At 46.6% G+C, this 20,169-nt stretch overlaps 1 protein-coding gene and 2 pseudogenes across 5 annotated transcripts in view; 1 reads left to right on the top strand and 2 right to left on the bottom strand.

The window, feature by feature from the left end:
* The window catches only part of LOC128120508 (NEDD4-binding protein 2-like 2), a 95,336-nt gene that overhangs the window by 18,657 nt on the left and 56,510 nt on the right, over nt 1-20,169 (bottom strand). For 4 of the 5 annotated variants that reach the window (XM_052754606.1, XM_052754605.1, XM_052754608.1 and 1 more), the window contains 2 exons: nt 8,777-10,505; nt 4,207-6,872 (listed from right to left, as the gene is read on the bottom strand). In XM_052754606.1, coding sequence (XP_052610566.1) covers nt 8,777-10,505 — 1,729 coding nt within the window. In that variant the 3' untranslated portion in view covers nt 4,207-6,872. Of the gene's footprint in view, nt 1-4,206; nt 6,873-8,776; nt 10,506-20,169 lie in introns of those variants that run through there. The other variant, XR_008221888.1, reaches the window with a different exon arrangement.
* LOC128120716 (28S ribosomal protein S21, mitochondrial-like) lies at nt 10,512-12,384 on the bottom strand (annotated as a pseudogene).
* LOC128120509 (protein SET-like) lies at nt 12,295-19,301 on the top strand (annotated as a pseudogene).

The following is a 20,169-nucleotide window of genomic DNA, read 5'->3' on the forward strand; positions in this document are numbered from 1 at the left end:
ATTTGTCATAGAGTGACGAATGACACCTTTAGTGTCTAAAGGTCCCTGACGGAGCTCACATGTGGGGAAGTGAACCTGGGACTTCCCACACACTGAGCACACCCTCAGCACACATTTACAAACACGGCTTTTCTCATTCACATTCTCCTCTGTCCATGGAGCATGTGGATAGTACAAACTGGCACCAAAACACACATGGAGGGCTGAGGAGATGGCTCCGGAGTGCTTTGTGAGCAAGCACGAGGGCATGAGTTCAATTTCCCAACCCCCGTGTAAAGAGGGGCATGGCTGCACACGCTGCACCCCTGGTGTTGAGAGGCCTGGAGACAGGTGGCTCACGGAGCTCATTCACCAAGCGGCCCAGCAGCTACAGCTTCAGTGAGAAACCCTGTCTTCAAGGGATAAGACAGGGAGCACAAGACACCTGATGTCCCACAGGCATGCACCTGCACACACACACACACACACAGGGATGGAGAGACGGCTCAAGGGTTAAGCGCACTTGCTGCTCTTCCAGAGGCCTGGATTTTGGCTCCTAGCACCCACATCAGGTGGCTCACAAGCACCTTTAACACTAGTTCCAGGGGATCTGTCGTGCAGGACTATTCTCTGTGCCAAACAGCCCCTATCTTGAGGTATTCAGCTGTTCCAGCTTGCAAAAATTCCAGCTGGTAGTGTTGACTGTTTATATCCCCAATAGAGGGGTGGGGAGAGTCATGAGACACTCACCTGTGTATTTATCCCCCTAACACCTGTTGTATGCAACTCTGCCCTAACAACATGCACCCTTGGGGAGGGGCTGGAGGACACACAGGCCACGGAGGGAGTGGTCCTAGCGCGTTTTCCTAAAGCTTTCTGGAAATGAGAAGGTGATAAATGCAGGGATAGCTGCAGCAGTGTGGACCTCAGCATCTGTGTGGCTATGGGAAAGCCCTAATTGCTGCTGGGTGAACACTTCCTGTGTGGCCTTTTAGGGAAGTTGCACTCACACCCAGCAGGAAACCACTCATCTGTTCTCTGTAAGAAAGTCCGATAAAGGCCGGGCGGTGGTGGCGCACACCTTTAATCCCAGCACTCGGGAGGCAGAGCCAGGCGGATCTCTGTGAGTTCGAGGCCAGCCTGGTCTACTGAGTGAGATCCAGGAAATGCACAAAACTACACAGAGAAACCTTGTCTCGGAAAAACCAAAAAAAAAAAAAAAAAAAAAAAAAAAGAAAGTCCGATAAACTCACTGGGTCTCCAGAATGAACTTTGGTGGAGTTGTGCCTCAGTCTGTTGTTAGGATATTAAGAGGAGGAATAGATGTTGCTTATGCTGCCCCTAGGGAAGGAATTTTAGCAACAGGATCTAAGGCCCTTCTAGCCTCCAAGGGCACCTCAGTATGTGTGGCATACATATACTCAGACACACACACACACACACACACACACACACACACACACACACACACACACAAATGAGTTAAAAATACAAGCCAGGTATGGTGGCGCACGCCTTTAACACCAGCACTCAGGAGGCAGAGGCAGGTGGATCTCTGAGTTCGAGGCCAGCCTGGCCTACAGAGAAAGTTCTAGTACAGCTAGGGTTGTTACACAGAGAAATCCTGTCTCAAAAAACAAAACAAACAAACTAACAAAAAAGATGCAGAGAAAAACAAGAAGTACAGTGCAAAAGAGAAGCTGGGCACACAAATCCTCTGTACAAGCCTGATACAGATGGACGGACGTCCTACCTGGCCCCACCCCCTCTCCAGCATGTCCCACCCCCACTCACTCTTATGTGAGCTTACGGGGTTCCAGGGACCCACAGCACCATGGCATGCCCAGCGTGCGCACACCCCAGCACCGTATCTCACTCCCTTGCTGTCAGACACCTCCACAGAGGTAAGGGCTGCATCTCCCGGTTCAGTAGCACCTGATGTCTGCCACAGGCACAAGGACAGCTGGTGTGACTGCACACGTTTGAGGAAGATACCCACGGAGGGAGTGGTCCTAGCGCGTTTTCCTAAAGCTTTCTGGAAATGAGAAGGTGATAAATGTGGGGATAGCTGCAGCAGTGTGGACCCCAGCATAAGGCTGCGGCCAGAGAGCTGGAAGCATTAAACCATGAAGACGGTTCAGACTGGTGGGGGCTTTAACATGCCCACTGTTAAAGATTTCCAATGTTATCCTTAGGCACAGCTACAGTGGAGTAGCTTCTAACGCGTTCACTAGAAAGCCACGAATGTTTTGCTGTTAAGGCACCAAAGAAAGAATTTTCCGGATGCCCGTCTCCTCCCCGGCTGGCTGTCTAACCCTCCTCCTAATTCTGCCTCCCTCCTGACTCTCCCTCATTCCTCTTCTAGATGACTCTGGGAAGCTGTAGGAGGCAGGGGAGGTTAGGGGACCACAGGGCTAGTTTAAATTGAATTCCACACATTTAGTCGTAGCTAGTTGGGAGGCTGAGACAGGAGCACTGGAAGTTCAATGACTGCCTGGGGAACTTAATGAAACCCTGTCTCCAAACAAGACTGCAGGAAGGGAACAAGGACAGACAGGAGAATCCGTCAGCCCCCTGAGCAGGAGGCAGGTCTGTGCTGCCAGAGTCCTGTGCCCTGGCCCGATAGGGCTCTGGGAACGACCTTTGGTTTTCCTGGCCTTGTGGGACTTCAGAGTACAAAAAGACACCACCAACTCAGGCTCTTCTCTAGACCTTCATTCTAGTAATAAAAACTCAAAGCTGCACAAGGCGACCGCAGAGGAGGCCCCGAGCTACTCGGAAGAGTGATCGATGCCCACTAGAGATGGCAGGTTGAAGGCCAACTTCCACTTCTGCCCTTCCTTGCCGCCTCGTTGAAGTGCAAAGGAGGCTGCTTCGGGGTTCCTCTGGAGGCCCTGGGTGTTTTGTTATCACTTTAAACAGAAGCTGGGGAGGGGTGATAACAACAGGATCCCAGAAACTAGATAGCAAGAGGTCAAATGCTGATTGATTTGATCAAAAGTGCCCTAAGTTAGAGAGGGCCAAAATTCATCCAGCAGAACCCATATGTCCAGGCACTGGCAGGCGTGGGGCTGTGGGTGGAGCTTAGATTGGAGGTAAGTTCAGAGTCCAGTAAAGAACAGGGCTGAGGGCTGGAGGTGTGGCTGTGCACCCCACCTCTCCCAGCAATAGAAACACACACACACACACACACACACACACACACACACACACACACACACACCCATTCCTTGGAGAAGGTCAGACAGGAGGCTGCAAAGGAAGGGCCTTTTTGTTTTGTTTGGTTTGGTTTTTTGAGACAGGGTTTCTCTGTGTAGTTTTGGTGCCTCTCCTGTAAACCAGGCTGGCCTCGAACTCATAGAGATCTGCCTGCCGCTGCCTCCCAAGTGCTGGGACTAAAGGTGTGGGCTGCCGCCGCCGCCAGCAGGAAGGGCCTTTTCTGAAGGCAGTGGGGTTAAGCAAATGTCTGCATGTTGAATTGTGAGGAAGTGGACAATCACATTTCTTCAAAAATTATATTTTTCTATTTTAAGTACAACTATATCAAAACAGAATAAAATACCAATAATAACCTCTAGTTATATTAAAGGTCCTATGATCTCTAAGCAAATGCCTGGAGGTCAGATAGTCTGAGAACTCATAAAATGTTTGTTGATATAATAGAATACAGGAACAAATATTGCTTTGTATTCTGAGTGGAGGAGGGGCATGGCAATGAAAACACACTATTTCTGCAGTGAGATGTACAAATACTTAAAGACGACATGCCAAGTGAGTAAGTAAGAAATAAAATGCATGTCCTGTCTGTTTAGGTCAGACTTACTGACAAGTTAATTTTAATGTCACACTTAATTCAAAGACCGGAAGCGGATGCCGGGGTGAAGGCCAGGATGGGCAGCTAGGGTTGGATGGGGACAGCGGGGCCTCACAGACTGAAGGCAGTCCTGGAGGTGGTGGTCGTGACGGTGGGTGTGCGAAGAATAAACTAAAACACACTTGTGAATGGCGACGGTGGGGCTGTGGAGAAGGCTCGGAGGTTTAGAGCACCTTCTGCTCTTGTGGAGGGCCAGGGTTCGGTTCCCAGTATCTACACTGTGGCTCACAACTGTCTGTAACTCCAGTTCAAGGGATCTGATGCCTCTTCAGGTTCCCACAAGCTCCTTTATGCACTTACATACACTCATGCACACACACATAAAATAAGTAAATATTTTTTAAAAGAATGGCTAAGGTAATCAGTTTATTGTCTATTTCACCATTTTTAAAGATTGGATAAACAAAATGACATTTGGATTTTAGAGTCCTTTGGGATTTCAGAATTCTAGGGTTGTGGCCACAGTCCAGTGCTTGCATATAGGCTACCATCCTGATCTTGGAGTAACTCAAGAGTTTTCTGTGCCTCATTTTCCTCTGCCAAATTAGGCTGTGACAAAATTTGTGGCATCAGGCCGTGCAGTGTCCCAACTGTTATGCCCCCCCTTTTTTTTTTAATTGACACAACTTATCAAGAGCAACACCTGGGGTGATTATCCACGCCAGTGCTGGCGTCCAGTAGGCACTCGCTGCGAGGACCTCTGAGGGTCAGCACTGGGTATCCTGGCTTTCCTCATTGATGAGGATTGTCAGCAGCAGCAGGCAGGAAGCAGAGATCTCCGCTGCAAACAAGCACACCCCCAGACACGTCCAGACACAAGGCTGCAGGAAAGAGTCTGTTCCCAGGTCCTCTTTGCTACCCTGGTCACTCTTCTAGCATCTAGGATCCCCACTGTCCCTTCAGTCCCCTCTGCCTGCTTCTGCCCATCCCATCTACCTCCTGTTCTCAGTCCCTGAGGTACAGCACTTCACAGTACAAACGTTATTAATGAGCATTACAAGAATTTATGCAAATTTGTAAGCAAGTTTCCTAGCTCAATATTTTCCTCTCCCAGGATCACACGAGGTCTATTTTGCCAGAGGGCTTTGCCCAGGGAGGTGTTGAGAGCGGGCAGATGAACCCGTGATAAGAGCCCAGTGCTTTTCAGGCACCATTCTAAGTACTTTACACACATTACTTCATTTAATCCCCTTTTAAAATCTCCACTAGAAAGTGAGATTGTCAACTTACTTTTACACATAAAACAACTGAGGCTGTAAAGAGATGAAGTTTTTCGGGTCACAAAGCAGGCAGCAGCTGGAGGACAGGCACACGGGAACACGCCCTCGGCCTCCCTCAGCCTCTACAAAGGACTGCTGTGAAGTAGGCAGAGAGAGCCCTGCGACTTTACAGCCCAGCGGCTGGTCCCCTCCTACCTGCCTCTTCCGACATTTCCATTTGTCAGCACATTCTGACAAACCAAAAGGGAAGGCTCTTTTGTAGTTACACACGTCGTTACAGGCCTCGGGGAGTGCTCAGGTGAGATGAGATGAAGAATTAGAACAAGGGCTGGAGAGATGGCTCAGAGGTTAGGAGCACAGGCTGCTCTTCCAGAGGTCCTGAGTTCAATTCCCAGCACCCACATAGTGGCTCACAACCATCTGTAATGAGATCTGGTGCCCTCTCTGGCCTGCAGGGATACATGCAGGACACTGTATACATAATAAATAAATAAATCTTAAAAAAAAAAAAAGAATCGGGGTGGGCTGGAGAGATGGCTCAGAGGTTAAGAGCACCAACTGCTCTTCCAGAGGTCCTGAGTTCAATTCCCAGCACCCACATGGTGGCTCACAACCATCTGTAATGAGATCTGGCGCCCTCTTCTGTATACATAATAAATAAATAAATCTTTAAAAAAAAAAAGGATCGGAACCAGGCTGTTGGTGGGAAGGCCAGAGCCATGAAGAGCGCTGGAGCAGGGGCGGTGACTTTAAAACGGAAAGAACATACACAGCATGTCCTCAACACAGATATTCACGTCCAGCATGGAGAGAGACTCAGCCGAGCTCGCTGCACGTTACCTGCACAGGGACCTCCTGAGCCACGCTAGGACCACCTCACACAGCTGAGGGAGAACATTCCTGAATTGTGATCTGTCATACAAAGCACGGGAGGGCTGGGAGGGTCTTACTGCTTTCCTCTTAATATGTGGAACCATGTCTAATGAGAGGCAAAGCAGTCCACCGAGGAACAATACAGAAGTCTGATCCCTTTCTCGAGTCTGCACAGTCTGTTAGCAGTCTTCTCCTACTCCAGGTCTCTCCAGATCTCTCCATTCCTCCTGAGCACACTGCTGTCTTCCAGCAGAAGCAGGCGAAAAGGAAACCGTTTCTACTGAGCACACGCATTTCTCACTGAGATCAAACAGATTACCCTTAGAAATGCATTAATGAAGAGAAGCCATGCCAAACACACGTGCGATCCATTCTTATTGGGCACAGACATGCACACGCTGACAGTCCCAGCAGATGTATTTACTTCATAACGTCGATTCCAAGGAGAGCGTCACATGCTTGTTTCAATGTCACTCTCGATGTCAAGTACAGCATGTGACACAAGTGTCTATCTGTGCTATCTCTTTCCTTAGAGCATCTGCTAATGTACAATATTTACGCATCACCTACAGCCCTAACTCCTGGCTCTGGTCACATACCAGTGGCATGTGTGTGGGATCTCACACACTGTCGACAGGATGCTCGGAAATGCATTCTAACTAATGAAATGGGGAACAAATCTTGGGAGCAACAATCCAAGCTTTGTTGTAGTTCACAGAAAGATGTGCGATTGTGGAGAAGCATTGAACACGCAATAGCAGACAGGGTTGCTATGGTAACAACTCTTCAACTGCAGTACATCTGCGCTATTACAACCAGGCGATGTCAACACTCATTTCCTCCTGACCATATTGAGGTCTCTGCAACAAGAAGTACTTACAGCTCACAGGATTTTCAATTTTACCAAGATTCTTCTGCCGCCTTTTCTAGAAATGATAATTGAGACACATAAAAGGATTAATTCTCCTGTGCAGGCAGTCCTCAAATGTCAAAAGAAACATTACAAGCACACTGTCAGTCCGAACATGTTAAGCACTGCTCTCTGTGTGTGCGTGAATGACAACATGGCCTCCCCAAGGACTAAGGAGAGAAATATGTTTATACCAGAGAGCAGAGCATGGTGGTACAAGAACATAATCCCAGCCCATGAGAGACTGGGGCAGGAATATTGTTACACATTTGAGGTGACACCGGTCTACAAGGCAAGACCTCATCTCCAAAACAAAAAAGTAGCTTATAAAAATGTACATTTGGTTTTAGACACAAATGTGCTTGTAAGAAATACCTGCTACCCTTAAGCAACAGCTCTACATTTTATCTTTAAACTTAAATTTTACTACTAATTCCAAAATGTGCCCTAGAGTGCCTCCAGCTTCACTTACATCACTATTAATTAATAATAATAATTTTAAAAAAAGCCAGGCGGCAGTGGTGTACACCTTTAATCAGGAGGGACAGGCAGGAGGATCTCTGTGAGTTTGAGTCCAGCCTGGCCTATGGAGCAAGATCCAGGACAGCCAGGGCTACACAGAGAAAACCAACCAACAACAAACCAAACCAAAGAAACGGCCATGCACTATTATTAGCGTCTACTGTGTAACAGGCCAGGCCGTCCTCCACCAGCTACCTGCAGAAGGTGCCCAGCCCTCAGGAACAGCGATTCCCACTGTGGACCAAAGGAGGACACCAGCCATGGACGAGATGCTTTCAAGTCAAGCAAATAGGAGTCTAACCCAATTGAGGGATGGACACAAAACGTACACGTTTTGTGAATGACTCTCCTAAACGGCCACCTCAGAGTGCACGGCCTTCGGTACACCTAGAGCATCAAATGCAAGCTTCTCTCAGGACTAACTGAAATAAAATGTGCATGTACAGACACAGATTCTTCTTATCGTTTTTTTCTTTTTTTGGTTTTTCAAGACAGGGTTTCTCTGTGTATCTCTGCCTGTCCTGGAACTCACTCTAGACCAGTTGGCCTCAAACTCACAGAGACCCACCTGCCTCTGCCCCCAGAGTGCTGGGATTACAGATGTGCACCACCACCATCCTGCTTTTTTTTTCTAATTTTCATGAAAACAACCCCCCCCCCCATTTTATTTTTACAGAAATGTTATCTAGGGGCGGGAGAGATGGCTCAGCAGTGATGAACACATAGTGCTCTGAGTTTGGTTCTCAGCACCCACTCGGTGGGCACCAGGCACACACACGGTGCACAGACACACATGCAGACAAAACACTCCTACATATCAACGCAATAAACAACAACAAAAATGTGCGTATGTATATTACATCTATGCCTGGTACCCATGGAGGCCAGAAGGGGGCGTCAGACCCCTTGGACCTGGAGAAGTAGATGGTTGTGAGTCATCATATGGGTACTGGGAACCCAACCTGGGTCCACGGCAAGAGCAGCAAATGCTTTTAACTGCTGTGCCATCTCTCCAGCACGGGACTCAGACATTTACAAGGACTCGCTGCAGGGGATGGCAGCTTGCTAAGTCAAGCACTGTTCACCACGGGTCTTCACTCTCACTGCTGCAGTGATTCATCAGATCAACACTACATGATGTCACTAACACAGGAGAGGCCCCACGACGGAACGTGTTTGCATATGTTAAACTAGACTTTTGGTTCTTTGTTTGTTTTTGTCTTTTCAGGACAGGGTTTCTCCGTATAACAGCCCTGGCTTTCTTAGAACTCTCTTTGTAGACCAGGCTGGCCTCCAACTCAGAGATCTGCCTGCTTCTGCCTCCCCAGTGCTGGGATTAAAGGTGTGCATCACCATGCTGAGCTTGGACTTCTATTTTTCATAAATAAACCAATTTACCTATTGGGACTCTGCGAGATCCACGTTTGGCTGGGTGGAAGGCAAGCAGCTCTGTGATAATGGCCCACAGCTCCGACGGGTCCTGCTTATTAAGTCCTGGCTGTCCTCAGCTGCCAAGCAGTGCACCGGCTCCCAGGCTCCGCATGTCTTCAGCTCTTCATCCAGCCTCTCGTTTAAAAACTGAGTATCGGAGGAAATCCGCAAAGAGCAATGAGCAGCAGGCTGGCCACTTAGTTCGTCCGAGGGAATAAACCCTCCGTCGGCTAGTGTCCTAGCCAGGCTTTCCTGAGACTCGAATGTCAAAAGTGCTCTTCTGTCGTTAAAAGATAGCACGCAAAAGCTAGACAGATAATGTAGCAAGAGAGAAGGAACAGGGTTTTTGTAAACATACACAGCACACCCTACTCTGTTAAATGACAGACGGTAGGAGCGAGACTGCTGGACAATACTTGGAGGAGAGTCAAGGTAAAACCGTGGCAGATGACAGTCAAAGACCATCATTTTTGGCTTTGTCTCGTCTTTATTGATTATTTTGGAAATATCTTCCCCTGATAAAAAAGTGTTCAGCCCATGATTTTCTGTTAAGAGGTCACATTTCTCCTTTGTTTCTGGGTTGATAGGAGTCTGTCCCAGTAACTTAAAGTTTGGTAACAAATTGCAAATCCTCCTCTGCACCCCTTGTATACCCTTTGTTGGTTCTAAGGGGTGCTCTGGGGAGTTGGGATGGGGGTCACGGGTGCCGGAGATATCTGTTTCTGGGTTTCTGGGTAAATCCACCATTTCAGCTTTAGGGGACAAATCTCCTGGTTGCTTCTTCATTGGCGTTTCTGGGCCGCTTCCCGAGCCTGTTGCTCCTTCAGGAGTGGAAATCAACTTAATGCACTGTTCCTCACTGTCAGGACGGGTCAGTCTCCGAGATCTGTCTTTCTTGGGTCTCTGTTCACACACAAACTTATGGGGTCCCTGGGGCCAACCACCAAAATATGGCTGACTCTCAGACTTTCTCTCTAATTCTTCATCAAACAAACAAACTGTAAAAAAAGCCCAGTGATCGCTTCTAACTCCATGCTCCTCGCGTAACATTTCCTCCGACATTCGGGTTCCACTCTGACGATGTGGAGCAAACTCATCAGGGCAACTCTGACCTGCCGTTTCTGTCTTCGGCATAAATGGACGTGGAGTTTTAGCAACTGTGTCCTGCGTGTCTACGGCTGAGTTACGTCTATTTCTCACCTGGCTTTCCGCCCTCACGTCCGCGCGGCCATCCTTCACTACACAAGGACGATGCTGAGTGCTTGTGTGACGACAGGCAGAACCTTCACTTGGTGCCGATGGTAAAGTTAGAAACAGGCCCTCCCCCTCCTCCTCCCCCTCCTCTTCCTCCTCGGGGAAGCAGTTCTTAGGTGTGTGGTCCAACTCAACTGCAGACACAACATTTTGGAAACTGTTAGAGTTCTCCCTGTCTCTCCAGCTCTGCTCTTCAGAGCCATCTACACAATCCGCTGCTGCTTCATTCTGCAGGCCGCCAGCAAAGCGATGTCCCGGGTCCCTCTTGGTCTCCTGGAAACCTTCCCCCTCACTCTGAGACGGGCCCTGACCTCCTGGTGCAAGGTGACCTAAGGCTGCAGGGGAGTTCCCACTGAAACTGCTGTTCCTTTTCTTTCCTTTTCTGTTTCTCTTCTGTTTGGGTTTGTCAAACCTGTACCCACTTTTCTTCAAAACTCTCCCTCTGAAATATAAAGAACAAGCAAAATGCATGACTTAGTTTATGTAATATTAGCACACTCGAAAATATCACTGTGCAAAACTCATTAGTATAAGAGTGCCTGTGTACTTTTTACTGTATTTACATCCACTTTCTTTTTCTTGTTCACATGTGACTGGGTTTATTGTAGAGAAAGGTAACAGAAATTGTTGTTGGATAAAGAAGACTTGGACATAAAATGAATGGGGGCCTTCTATCCACAGGCCTTAGCAACCCAGCCATGGATCTGTCCTGTTGTTTTGTATCTAAAGTTAATCTTCCCAGGCATTCCCATGTTGTAGAACCCTGGGCATGTTTCATAGCTCTCCCGCTGGTGGGGGAGGCAAGGCTTCTTACAGGAGCATCATCATTGCTTCAAGATGTCAGCCTGCCCACCGGTGGTGAGGATTCTGTTCAGGATCCTGTATGCACTGTCTGTGTTCCCCTCCTGAACCATCACAGTCCTGACAATGAACTTCAGAAGTTTAGCCGTGGCCTTGTCTTCAAATCTTCATTCTCAGGATCTATAGATTTCAGCCTCAGCACGCCTTACAATCACTTTTAATGAGATCTTAAATCCACTCCTCTAAATATTAGTACACACTGAGGAAGTTAAAACCCACATGCACACACACATCTCGTAAGCCAACAATTTTATGAAAACCTAGTATTTATACTGAAGAAAATGTTCCATGTGTACAGAAAAATGTTGTATTTTGTGATACTTTACATCTTAAAGGAATTGATGCATTTATTATAATCCTGTTTAGAACCTCAACAACAGTTTTCTTAGAATGAAACACATTTAATAATACTTTAGATTTGAAAGATAAGAAATGGCTAGAGTAGGGTGGCGGTGGCGCACGCCTTTAATCCCAGCACTTGGGAGGAAGAGCCAGGTGGATCTCTGTGAGTTCGAGGCCAGCCTGGTCTACAGAGTGAGTTCCAGGACAGGCTCCAAAACTACACAAAGAAATCTTGCCAAAAAAAAAAAAAAAAAAAAATTGCTGGAATAGCCTCAGTATGGCAGATTTTGTAGTGGTTTTAATGACTGGGTTATTTAGATAATGGGGTTGACAATTAAGTTGTCCCATCACATTATATGTAGTACTTACTAATGAACACTCTGAGTCCAGGATTTGGTGACGTATTTGGACTTGTCTGGCAAGCGGCGACCCTAGCCAGAGGCGATGCCACTACTATGTGAGGCGCTGGAAATGTGTGAAGGCATTTTTGGTGGTCACAGTGACTGGCAGTGTGTTATGACATATGGTATTGAAGCCAGTATGCTAACCATTCTATGATGCACAGTGACAAGATATCACTCCCAAGAGAGAAACAGGACTCTCACCCCTCACAGCAGAAGTGAAGAGGTTAGACAGGACTTCTGGGCAGATAGAGAGAAGGGACAGATCTAGATGCAGGAGATATGCCAGAGGACACAGGAAAGAACACAGGAGGTGAAAGATGGAAGAGAGGTAAAAAGCCACCAGGCAAAGCACAGATTAATAGAAATGGGTTAAGTTATAAGAGCTAGTGGGACAAGCCTAAGCTATATGCCGAGCTTTCATTATTAATAATAAGTCTTCAGCCGGGCGGTGGTGGCGCACGCCTTTAATCCCAGCACTCGGGAGGCAGAGCCAGGCGGATCTCTGTGAGTTCGAGGCCAGCCTGGGCTACCAAGTGAGTTCCAGGAGAGGCGCAAAGCTACACAGAGAAACCCTGTCTCGAAAAACCAAAAAAAAAAAAAAAAAAAAAAAAAAAAGTCTTCATGTCTTTTTTTTGTGAGCTGGTGGCCCAAAGAAAAATCTGTTTACACATAGCTCTGCTGTAAGTGAAGACAATACTTGATACTGCTGGGCATGTCCAACCTATGGCCCATGAGCTGCAGGCATCCCAGAATAGTTATGAATGGAGACCAACACAAAACTGCAAACTTACTCAAACCACTGTGAGATTTTTGAGTGTGTGATTCTATTTTCTGTAACTCAACTGCACAGTTCTCAGCGGTAAACTTTACAGATGACATCATGTCTCATGTCCAAAGGGTGACACTCCCGAAAGTTGATGCTAAGGACAGTATTTGGTCCTTTTTGATGGTTTAGTGAACTTTCTAAGTTTTCCCATAAAGGCTAGTTTTCCCCCTCCCACAGTGAATGGTTAGAGTCAGAGACAAGGCACCAATGAGAGCACAGAAAACCCACTAGAAGGAGAACAACAGAAATGGGTGATGGGACTGAAGAGATGGCTCACTGGTTAAGAGCACTGCTCTCAGAGGATCCAGGTTTGGTTCCCAGCACCCACATGGTGGCTCACAACCGGCTGTAACTCGTTTCAGGGGATCAAATGCCCTCTTCTGGCCTCTGAAGGCAGCAGGCATACATGTAATACATATATTGGATGCAGGTAACACGCATACATGAAATAATTAATTAAAGCCAGGCGGTGGTAGCGCATTCCTTTAATCTCAGCACTCAGGAGGCACAGGCAGGCAGATCTCTGTGAGTTCGGGGCCAGCTTGGTCTACAGGGCGAGTTCCAGGACAGGCACCAAAACTACAGAGAAAAACACTGTCTCAAAAATACCAAAACCAAACAAACAAAAAAAAGAAATATCATGACCATGGTAACTTTTTTTTTTCAAGACATGGTTTCTCTGTGTAATAGCTCTGGCTGTCCTGGAACTTGCTTTGTAGACTAGGCTGGCCCCAAACTCACTGAAATCCACTGAAAGCCTCCCAAGTGCTGAGATTAAAGGTGTGTGTCACCATGCCCGGCTACAGCAACTCTTATAAAGGGAGACATTTAATTGAGGAGACTTACAGTTCAGAGGTTTGCATGGTGGTGTGCAGGCAGACATGGTGCTGGAAAAGTAGGTGAGTATCCTACATCTTTGGCTTGCAGGCAATAGGAAGTGGTCTCTGTGTCATACTGAGGGAAGCTTGAGTAAAAGAGACCTCAAAGCCCGTCTCCACAGTGACACACTTCCTCCAACAAGGCAACATCTGTTCCAACAAAGCCACACCTCCTAATAGTGCTACTGCCTATGAGCTTATGGGAGCCAATTACATTCAAACTACCACAGCCTCCATAAGATCTGGCTGTAGGCAAGCATTCAGGGCATTTTCTTAATTAGTGGTTGATGGTAGAGAGCCCAGCCCATTGTGGGTAGTGCCATCCATGGGCTGGTGGCCCTGGGTTCTATAAGAAAACAAGATAAACAAGCCATGAAGAGTGTGCCAGTAAGCAGCACCCCTCCATGGCCTCTGCATCAGCTCCTGTCTCCAGGTTCCTGCCCTGACTTCCTTCGAGGATGAACAGGATGTGGAAGGGAACCAAATACACCCTTTCCTCCCCAAGTTGCTTTGCCCATGGTATTTTATCACAGCAACAGTAACCCTAACTAGGACAATTATTTTTAAAGAAAATAAATGGTAAATGGTAACAGTCAGGTGTGGATGTAGTTGGTGGTGGAACACATGCCTATATTCACAGGGTCCTGCGTAGGCTTTATTCTGAATAAACTGAGGACATGATCGATGATACTAACCCACCATGCCTGTGGAGAAACACCCACAGGGCTCAGGAAAGAAGGCGGTTGCTCAAAAACAACAGGCAAACAAAACCCAGCTCTAAATCTGGAACATCGGGCAACTTACTGAAGCGTTTTACTATGGTGTTATCAAAGGGGTCTGTAAGGATTGGAATCTGGATGAACACAGAATATGGTGCAAGGTACGTGAAAATCGAAGTGTGGCAGAGATGTGTACCAATTCTTTGTCGATGACACTTTTGAGACAGTGACAGTGCGTGCTCAGTAGCCCAGGCTAGCCTTAAATTCTCAGCAATAATCCTTGCCTCAGCGTCCCAGGTGCTGGGTTTAGAGGTGTGAGCTACCACACCCTGAATCCACTGATGCTCTTTGGAGTTCCTGTCCTTTTTCTAGTGAGCCAGGCCTTCTGGAAACACCCCTAAACCAGCAACCTTGTAAGGGTTCTGTGACGTAAGAGCTGTGGTGGCGGTGGTGGTCACTTCCATTGGAATGCATTCACCCTGATGTAGCTGATCAGTAGATGCATTTTCATCAGGAACATAGATCTATACAGTGTAAGAGGCTCATCAGAGCTGTATCAAGGCTTGTAAAACCTGATCTCATTTGTGCTGATTCACTTGAGGATGAATGGTCCTGTTAGGAAAGAAAAGCCTCACTAAGTAAGAGTGAGTCATAAGCAGGAAGTCGGGAGAGCTAAAGGCACGGACTGAAGCCTTGAAAGGAAGGAAGAAACAAGAAATAAGCAAGGGAAACACATCTGTGGTGAGTAAGACTAGATGATGGCTCAGAAGCCAAGCCTGTGGGCAGGAGCACAATGTACTTCTCAAGAACTAGGAGGGATGTTTCTCAGAGGCGAGCTAACCTGATCAAGGGAACTTGACCAGGACACTAAGGGGAGAGCATCCAGATGGTGAAGCCCAAACTGACTATGGAGAAAAGCAGGGGAAGGGAGAACAAATGCAAAGGCATGGTAAGTCATGATTCCACGAGAAAGAGTAACGAGGGGAGAGGGCAGACACGCCGTCTCCTCCTGCAGAACGCGATGCGCCAGCATCTCCAGTGTGCGCCCTTTCCAACCGGAGATCAAAGAGCGTGCAGATTAGAAAAGCTCCAGTTCCTGTGAGTTTCTTCCTGCTGCGAGCATCAGCCCTGTGGGCTCTGGCTCCTGGCCTCCCCTCCTGCCATGGCCCCAAAAGGGCAATCTGCGCTCCCGCCTCAGCCCAAGAAACCCAAATGGGCTTCTGTCGGAAGCTGGAGGACAAGTCAGCCTCTCCCGGCCTGCGAAGGGAGGAGAAGAACAGAAGAAGAAGTGAACACAGGGGCGAAGTACAACATGAAATACTTAATCACGAGCCAGCGAGGACATTCTGAAAGCAGAACAAAAATGAAACAAACTCCGCCAACCATTTTTTTCAGAGGAGGTCAGAATTGACCGCCAAAATCCCAAAATGTTGGGTAACAACATTTGTCAACCATCCACAGTGTCTGCACTGCTTGGGGAGGAAGATGAAGAGACTCTGCATTACTTAACCAGAGCTGAAGTGACAGAATTGGAAGACATTAAGTCAGGTTACAGAATAGATTTTTATTTCCATGAAAATCCTTACTTTGAAAATAACGTTCTCCCCAAAGAATTTTATCTGAATGAGAGTGGTGACCCATCTTCAAAGTCCACTGAAATCAAATGGAAATCTGGAAAGGATCTGACAAAACACTCAAGTCAAATGCAAAATAGGGCCCCAGGAAGAGGCAGCCTGAAGAGCTGGAGAGCTGCTTTACCAGTTCACCGACCACTGTGATGCAGGTGCAGAGTTAGGTCAGCAGAGATATTTGGCCAACCCCCCTGCAGTACTATTTGGGTCCTGATATGGATGATGAAGGAGGAGAGGAGGAGGAAGGCTCGGATGTTATTGATAAGGGGATGAAGATGAAGGCGAAGAAGATGATGATGAAGGGGAGGAAGGAGAGGAGGACAAGGGAGGGCATGACTAGCATGGACAAAACTCCCCTGTTTATTTTTTTAATTTTCTTTTTTTTCTTTTTCGGTTTTCTCCAGTCTCTGGGAGCAAGTTGCAGTCATTTCCCTCTCTTCCCCAATCCCTCTCGTGCTCTCTTCTCAACAGTATGATTCTCAATCTATTTGGGGGAAATAGCTTAGCAAAATACGACAGCAAAAGAATTTCCACTATTCTCTCCTAAATTCATTTTTACCCTTCCTTGTCTCAAACTGTGTATTTAACACCGCCACCGTGCTCTGTGGGAAAGAAGAAAAGCCCTCTGACCTCCTTGGCTCTGCTGGAGGTTGGGGGGTGCTAGGCCCTTGTGTAGAAATGCATAGAATTCTAGCTTTTTTCCTTTCTCCATATAGTGGGCTCAGAGATTACATTGTGTCTCTATGTGAATACAAACAGTTAGCATTAAAAAAGAAAAAGAAAAAGAAACACTCTTTCAGCTTTGTGGAATGACTACAGTTGGGATAGCCCAGGTCAGCCTGGGCACTGGTTCAGTAATCTGCTGGCAGACAGGATCACACATAAATGTGTCTTCTTTATAAAATGGGGGTAACGTTTCCTTCTTGCGGAATAGCTATACAGACTTATTAATTGTGCCTTAAATGTGCCTTAAATGACATCCATTTAACTGACAGGACATACGACTGAATCTTTCCTCCTCTTCTATATAATATTGACAGATATCAATGGCACATCAAATGTTCCCAGCTAGATGGCTGCTTTCTGTTATAACTTTTAGCTCCTAGTGTTTAGAACTGTGTGTTTACAAGGAGTCAATGAGTTTATCCCCAAATCTGTCTACATTAGTCATAACTGATAGGATAATGATGTGGTTTATCTCACTAAAGATGAGGTGTTAAAGCAATTGTTAAATTAGTTGTGGTCAGGATCACTATAAAATTTATTTCAGGGGTTGGGGATTTAGCTCAGTGCTTTTCCTACAGTGGTTGGGACCTAACCCAAAGCCTGATACATGTCAATCAAGTGTTTGGTAATATCATGATCCCTGAATTCTTAAATTAATTTTTTCAGTGAACTAAATGGAAAAGAAGAAAAAAAATGTCATTCTGGGGGATGGCATAACTTTCTGAGTATACAAACTTCTAAGTCTAATAGCATTAGTAAGAAAGTTTGGCAAATGTTATAAGCTAGAAAAGCAACATTCCAGGAAACCATATGGAGGAGTGACAAGCCCCAAAATGCCATTCCCCCACAGCAGCAACTGGTAGGTCTCTCAGAACCAGCAGCTGCAGGACTCCAAAAACAAGTCAGAGCGCTACAAGAACTGGTAGGTAATCAAGAAAAACCCAGAACATCTCAGTAAGAGGGCTTCATGTTGTTCCTAGCTCATTGGAGCCCCATCTAATGCTGCCTGTGTTGGCGTTGGTCCCCCAAACAACAGAGTACATCTCAGCATGAGCACAAGAGGCAGCAGAAAGACCTTATTCTCAATAATTATGGTTGTTTCAACCTTTCTAGGTCCATCCATTGCCTCTTTTTGCTGTTGTTTTGGGATAGGATCTCACTATGTTGCCTTGGCTGGCCTAGAACTCACTCTGTAGACCAGGCTGACTTGGAACTCACAGAGATCTGCCGGCCTCTGCCTGCCCCGTCCAGGATTAAAGGAGTACGCCACCACACAAAGCTGGCTTGCTTCCATTAGGACTAGCTTGAGAACAGGGCAAGAGGCATTTGCTGAACACACTACAAGACACACACATTGGGCAACTGGGGTAACAGTGGGGCAGACAGTCAGCAAGCCGCAAAGCTTATAAGGAAGGGTAGGGATGAGGGCTGGGGCAGTTCCTGGCTGTTTCTGGGAATGCGGAAGGCCAAAGCTTTGGTAGTGAGTGTCGACGCAAAAAGGACTGACCAGTCCCTAAACTCCCACTTCTGGCTGACAGACTGCTCCAGCAGGAAGCAAAGACTGGGCAGAGCTGCGAAGAGCTTTGTGTGGACACTGGGAAGCACGGAACAGGGAATAGCAGCACAGTGGCATTTGACTTGTCATAGCTGTTGTCTTAATAATTCAGCAACTAGCTGGGGCTATAGCTCAGTGACAAAATGCCTACCAGCATGCTTGAGTACCAGAGTCAATCTGCAGACAACCCTGTAACCCTAGGACTGTGAAGGAGAAGCTGATGGACTAGGATTCGGGGTCATCCTTAGTTACACAGCAAATTCATGGCCAGTCTGAGACACATGAAACTCTACCTCAAAATAAATGATAAACCTAGCAATTGTACTTCCAGGCCTTCCCGAACATACGATTCAGAAGTATCATGTTCTCAAGCTATAAAAAATGTCCAAAAGTAGACGGCCTAAAAACTGTTAACATTGCCTATGCTTAGATTTTTGTTATTTCTAGCTGGGAGGTGGTGTTGCACGCCTTTAACCCAGCACTCCGGAGGCAGAGCCAGGCGGATCTCTGTGAGTTCGAGGCCAGCCTGGGCTACAAGAGCGAGATCCAGGACAGGCACCAAAACTACACAGAGAAACTTCTCGAAAACAAACAAACAAACAAATGCTATTTCTAATTTCTAAGACCCACCATCAGTGCAAAAGAAAGCAACAGTAAAAAGAAAATGCATCTTAAAATTTTTATTTATTGATTTACAGTTCCAAACTCACGCAAGTCCTTTGACCATATCCACACCTATCCATCCCTCTTCTCTCCCTTCCACTCCTGCCAAATCCTTTCTTCCCCAAACACCTTCCTCCTTCCCTGCCTTTTTTCTTGTTTTTTTTTTCCTTTTTAAGATTTATTTATTTATTTTATGTATATGAGTGCTCTATCTGCATGTATGACTTTATGCCAGAAGAGGGCATCAGATCCCACTATAGATGGTTGTGAGTCACCATGTGGTTGCTGGGAATTGAACGTGGGTCCTTTGGAAGAGCAGCCAGTGATCTTAACCACTGAGCCATCTCTCCAGCCCTTCTTTCTCTTTGTGATCCACTGTATTATTACAGTTTCCTGCATGAGCACGGAGAATTATTCACTTGGGTAAGGACAACTTACCAGTGGCCATGGTCCTTGTAGTCCTTATTTTAACATTATTAAAAAGCTAACATAAAGGCCGGGCGGTGGTGGCGCACGCCTTTAATCCCAGCACTCGGGAGGCAGAGCCAGGCGGATCTCTGTGAGTTCGAGGCCAGCCTGGGCTACCGAGTGAGTTCCAGGACAGGCGCAAAACTACACAGAGAAACCCTGTCTCGAAAAACCAAAAAAAAAAAAAAAAAAAGAAAAAAAAAAAAAAAGCTAACATAAAACTTAGCCATCTGATCGACAATAATCTTATTCGCTGGGAACTTGCTGACATTTCTAGGTCTTTGATGTACGTGAGACTGTCTTCAATGTACTGTCACTTTAAATGTATCACCACTGTTGTACCATAAAGAGTTTGCTTTCGGACCAGGAGAGAGACTTTCTGGCTGTTTCCAGTAGCTCCATGTCGGTTTTTTTGGTTTTTGTTTGTTTGTTTGTTTATCTGCATTCAGTGTTTATCATCAACTGTACGGCTGACAGGGTGACCACTGCTGCTTGACCAAGTTCCAGCATCACGACATTGCAGGTCACAATCCTCCAGCACCTTTTTACTTTCATTTTTAACGATTCTCACTATGTGTTATGGGAGTTCCCTTCTGCCTCCTCTTTTGGGAAATTTTGTGTGGGCTTTGGTTGAAGGTGAAAATGTAGAATACAACGGCAGTCTCCTTAAACTAACAATTCTTTGGAAAATTCTCCACTACTGTGGAACCATATAGCGTGATAAATCTTCTTACTCCCCACACAAGAATCCCCATTGTGCCCCCCTGATTATACCAAGAATAGAGAAGTTAAATAACTGGGCACAGCTGGTCCCAGCGACGAAAAACACACAATCAAGAGAAAAAATGGACCCAGATCTAAAGCCTGAGGCCATTCAGGGCAAGAGTTCATTTAAGAGGTATAGAATAGTGCCCAGGATTGGTGGCTTACTGGATTAAAGTCAATCAGGTCTGCCCCACGGGGAGCAGATTTTGTTAAGAAATTAGACTGCCTTGCCCCGCCTCTGCCATATACAGGAGCATAGACTGAAGGG

This window comes from Peromyscus californicus, unplaced genomic scaffold, assembly GCF_007827085.1.
Source record: "Peromyscus californicus insignis strain IS unplaced genomic scaffold, ASM782708v3 Scaffold_2__1_contigs__length_46816999, whole genome shotgun sequence".
Taxonomy (NCBI): Eukaryota; Metazoa; Chordata; class Mammalia; order Rodentia; family Cricetidae; genus Peromyscus; species Peromyscus californicus.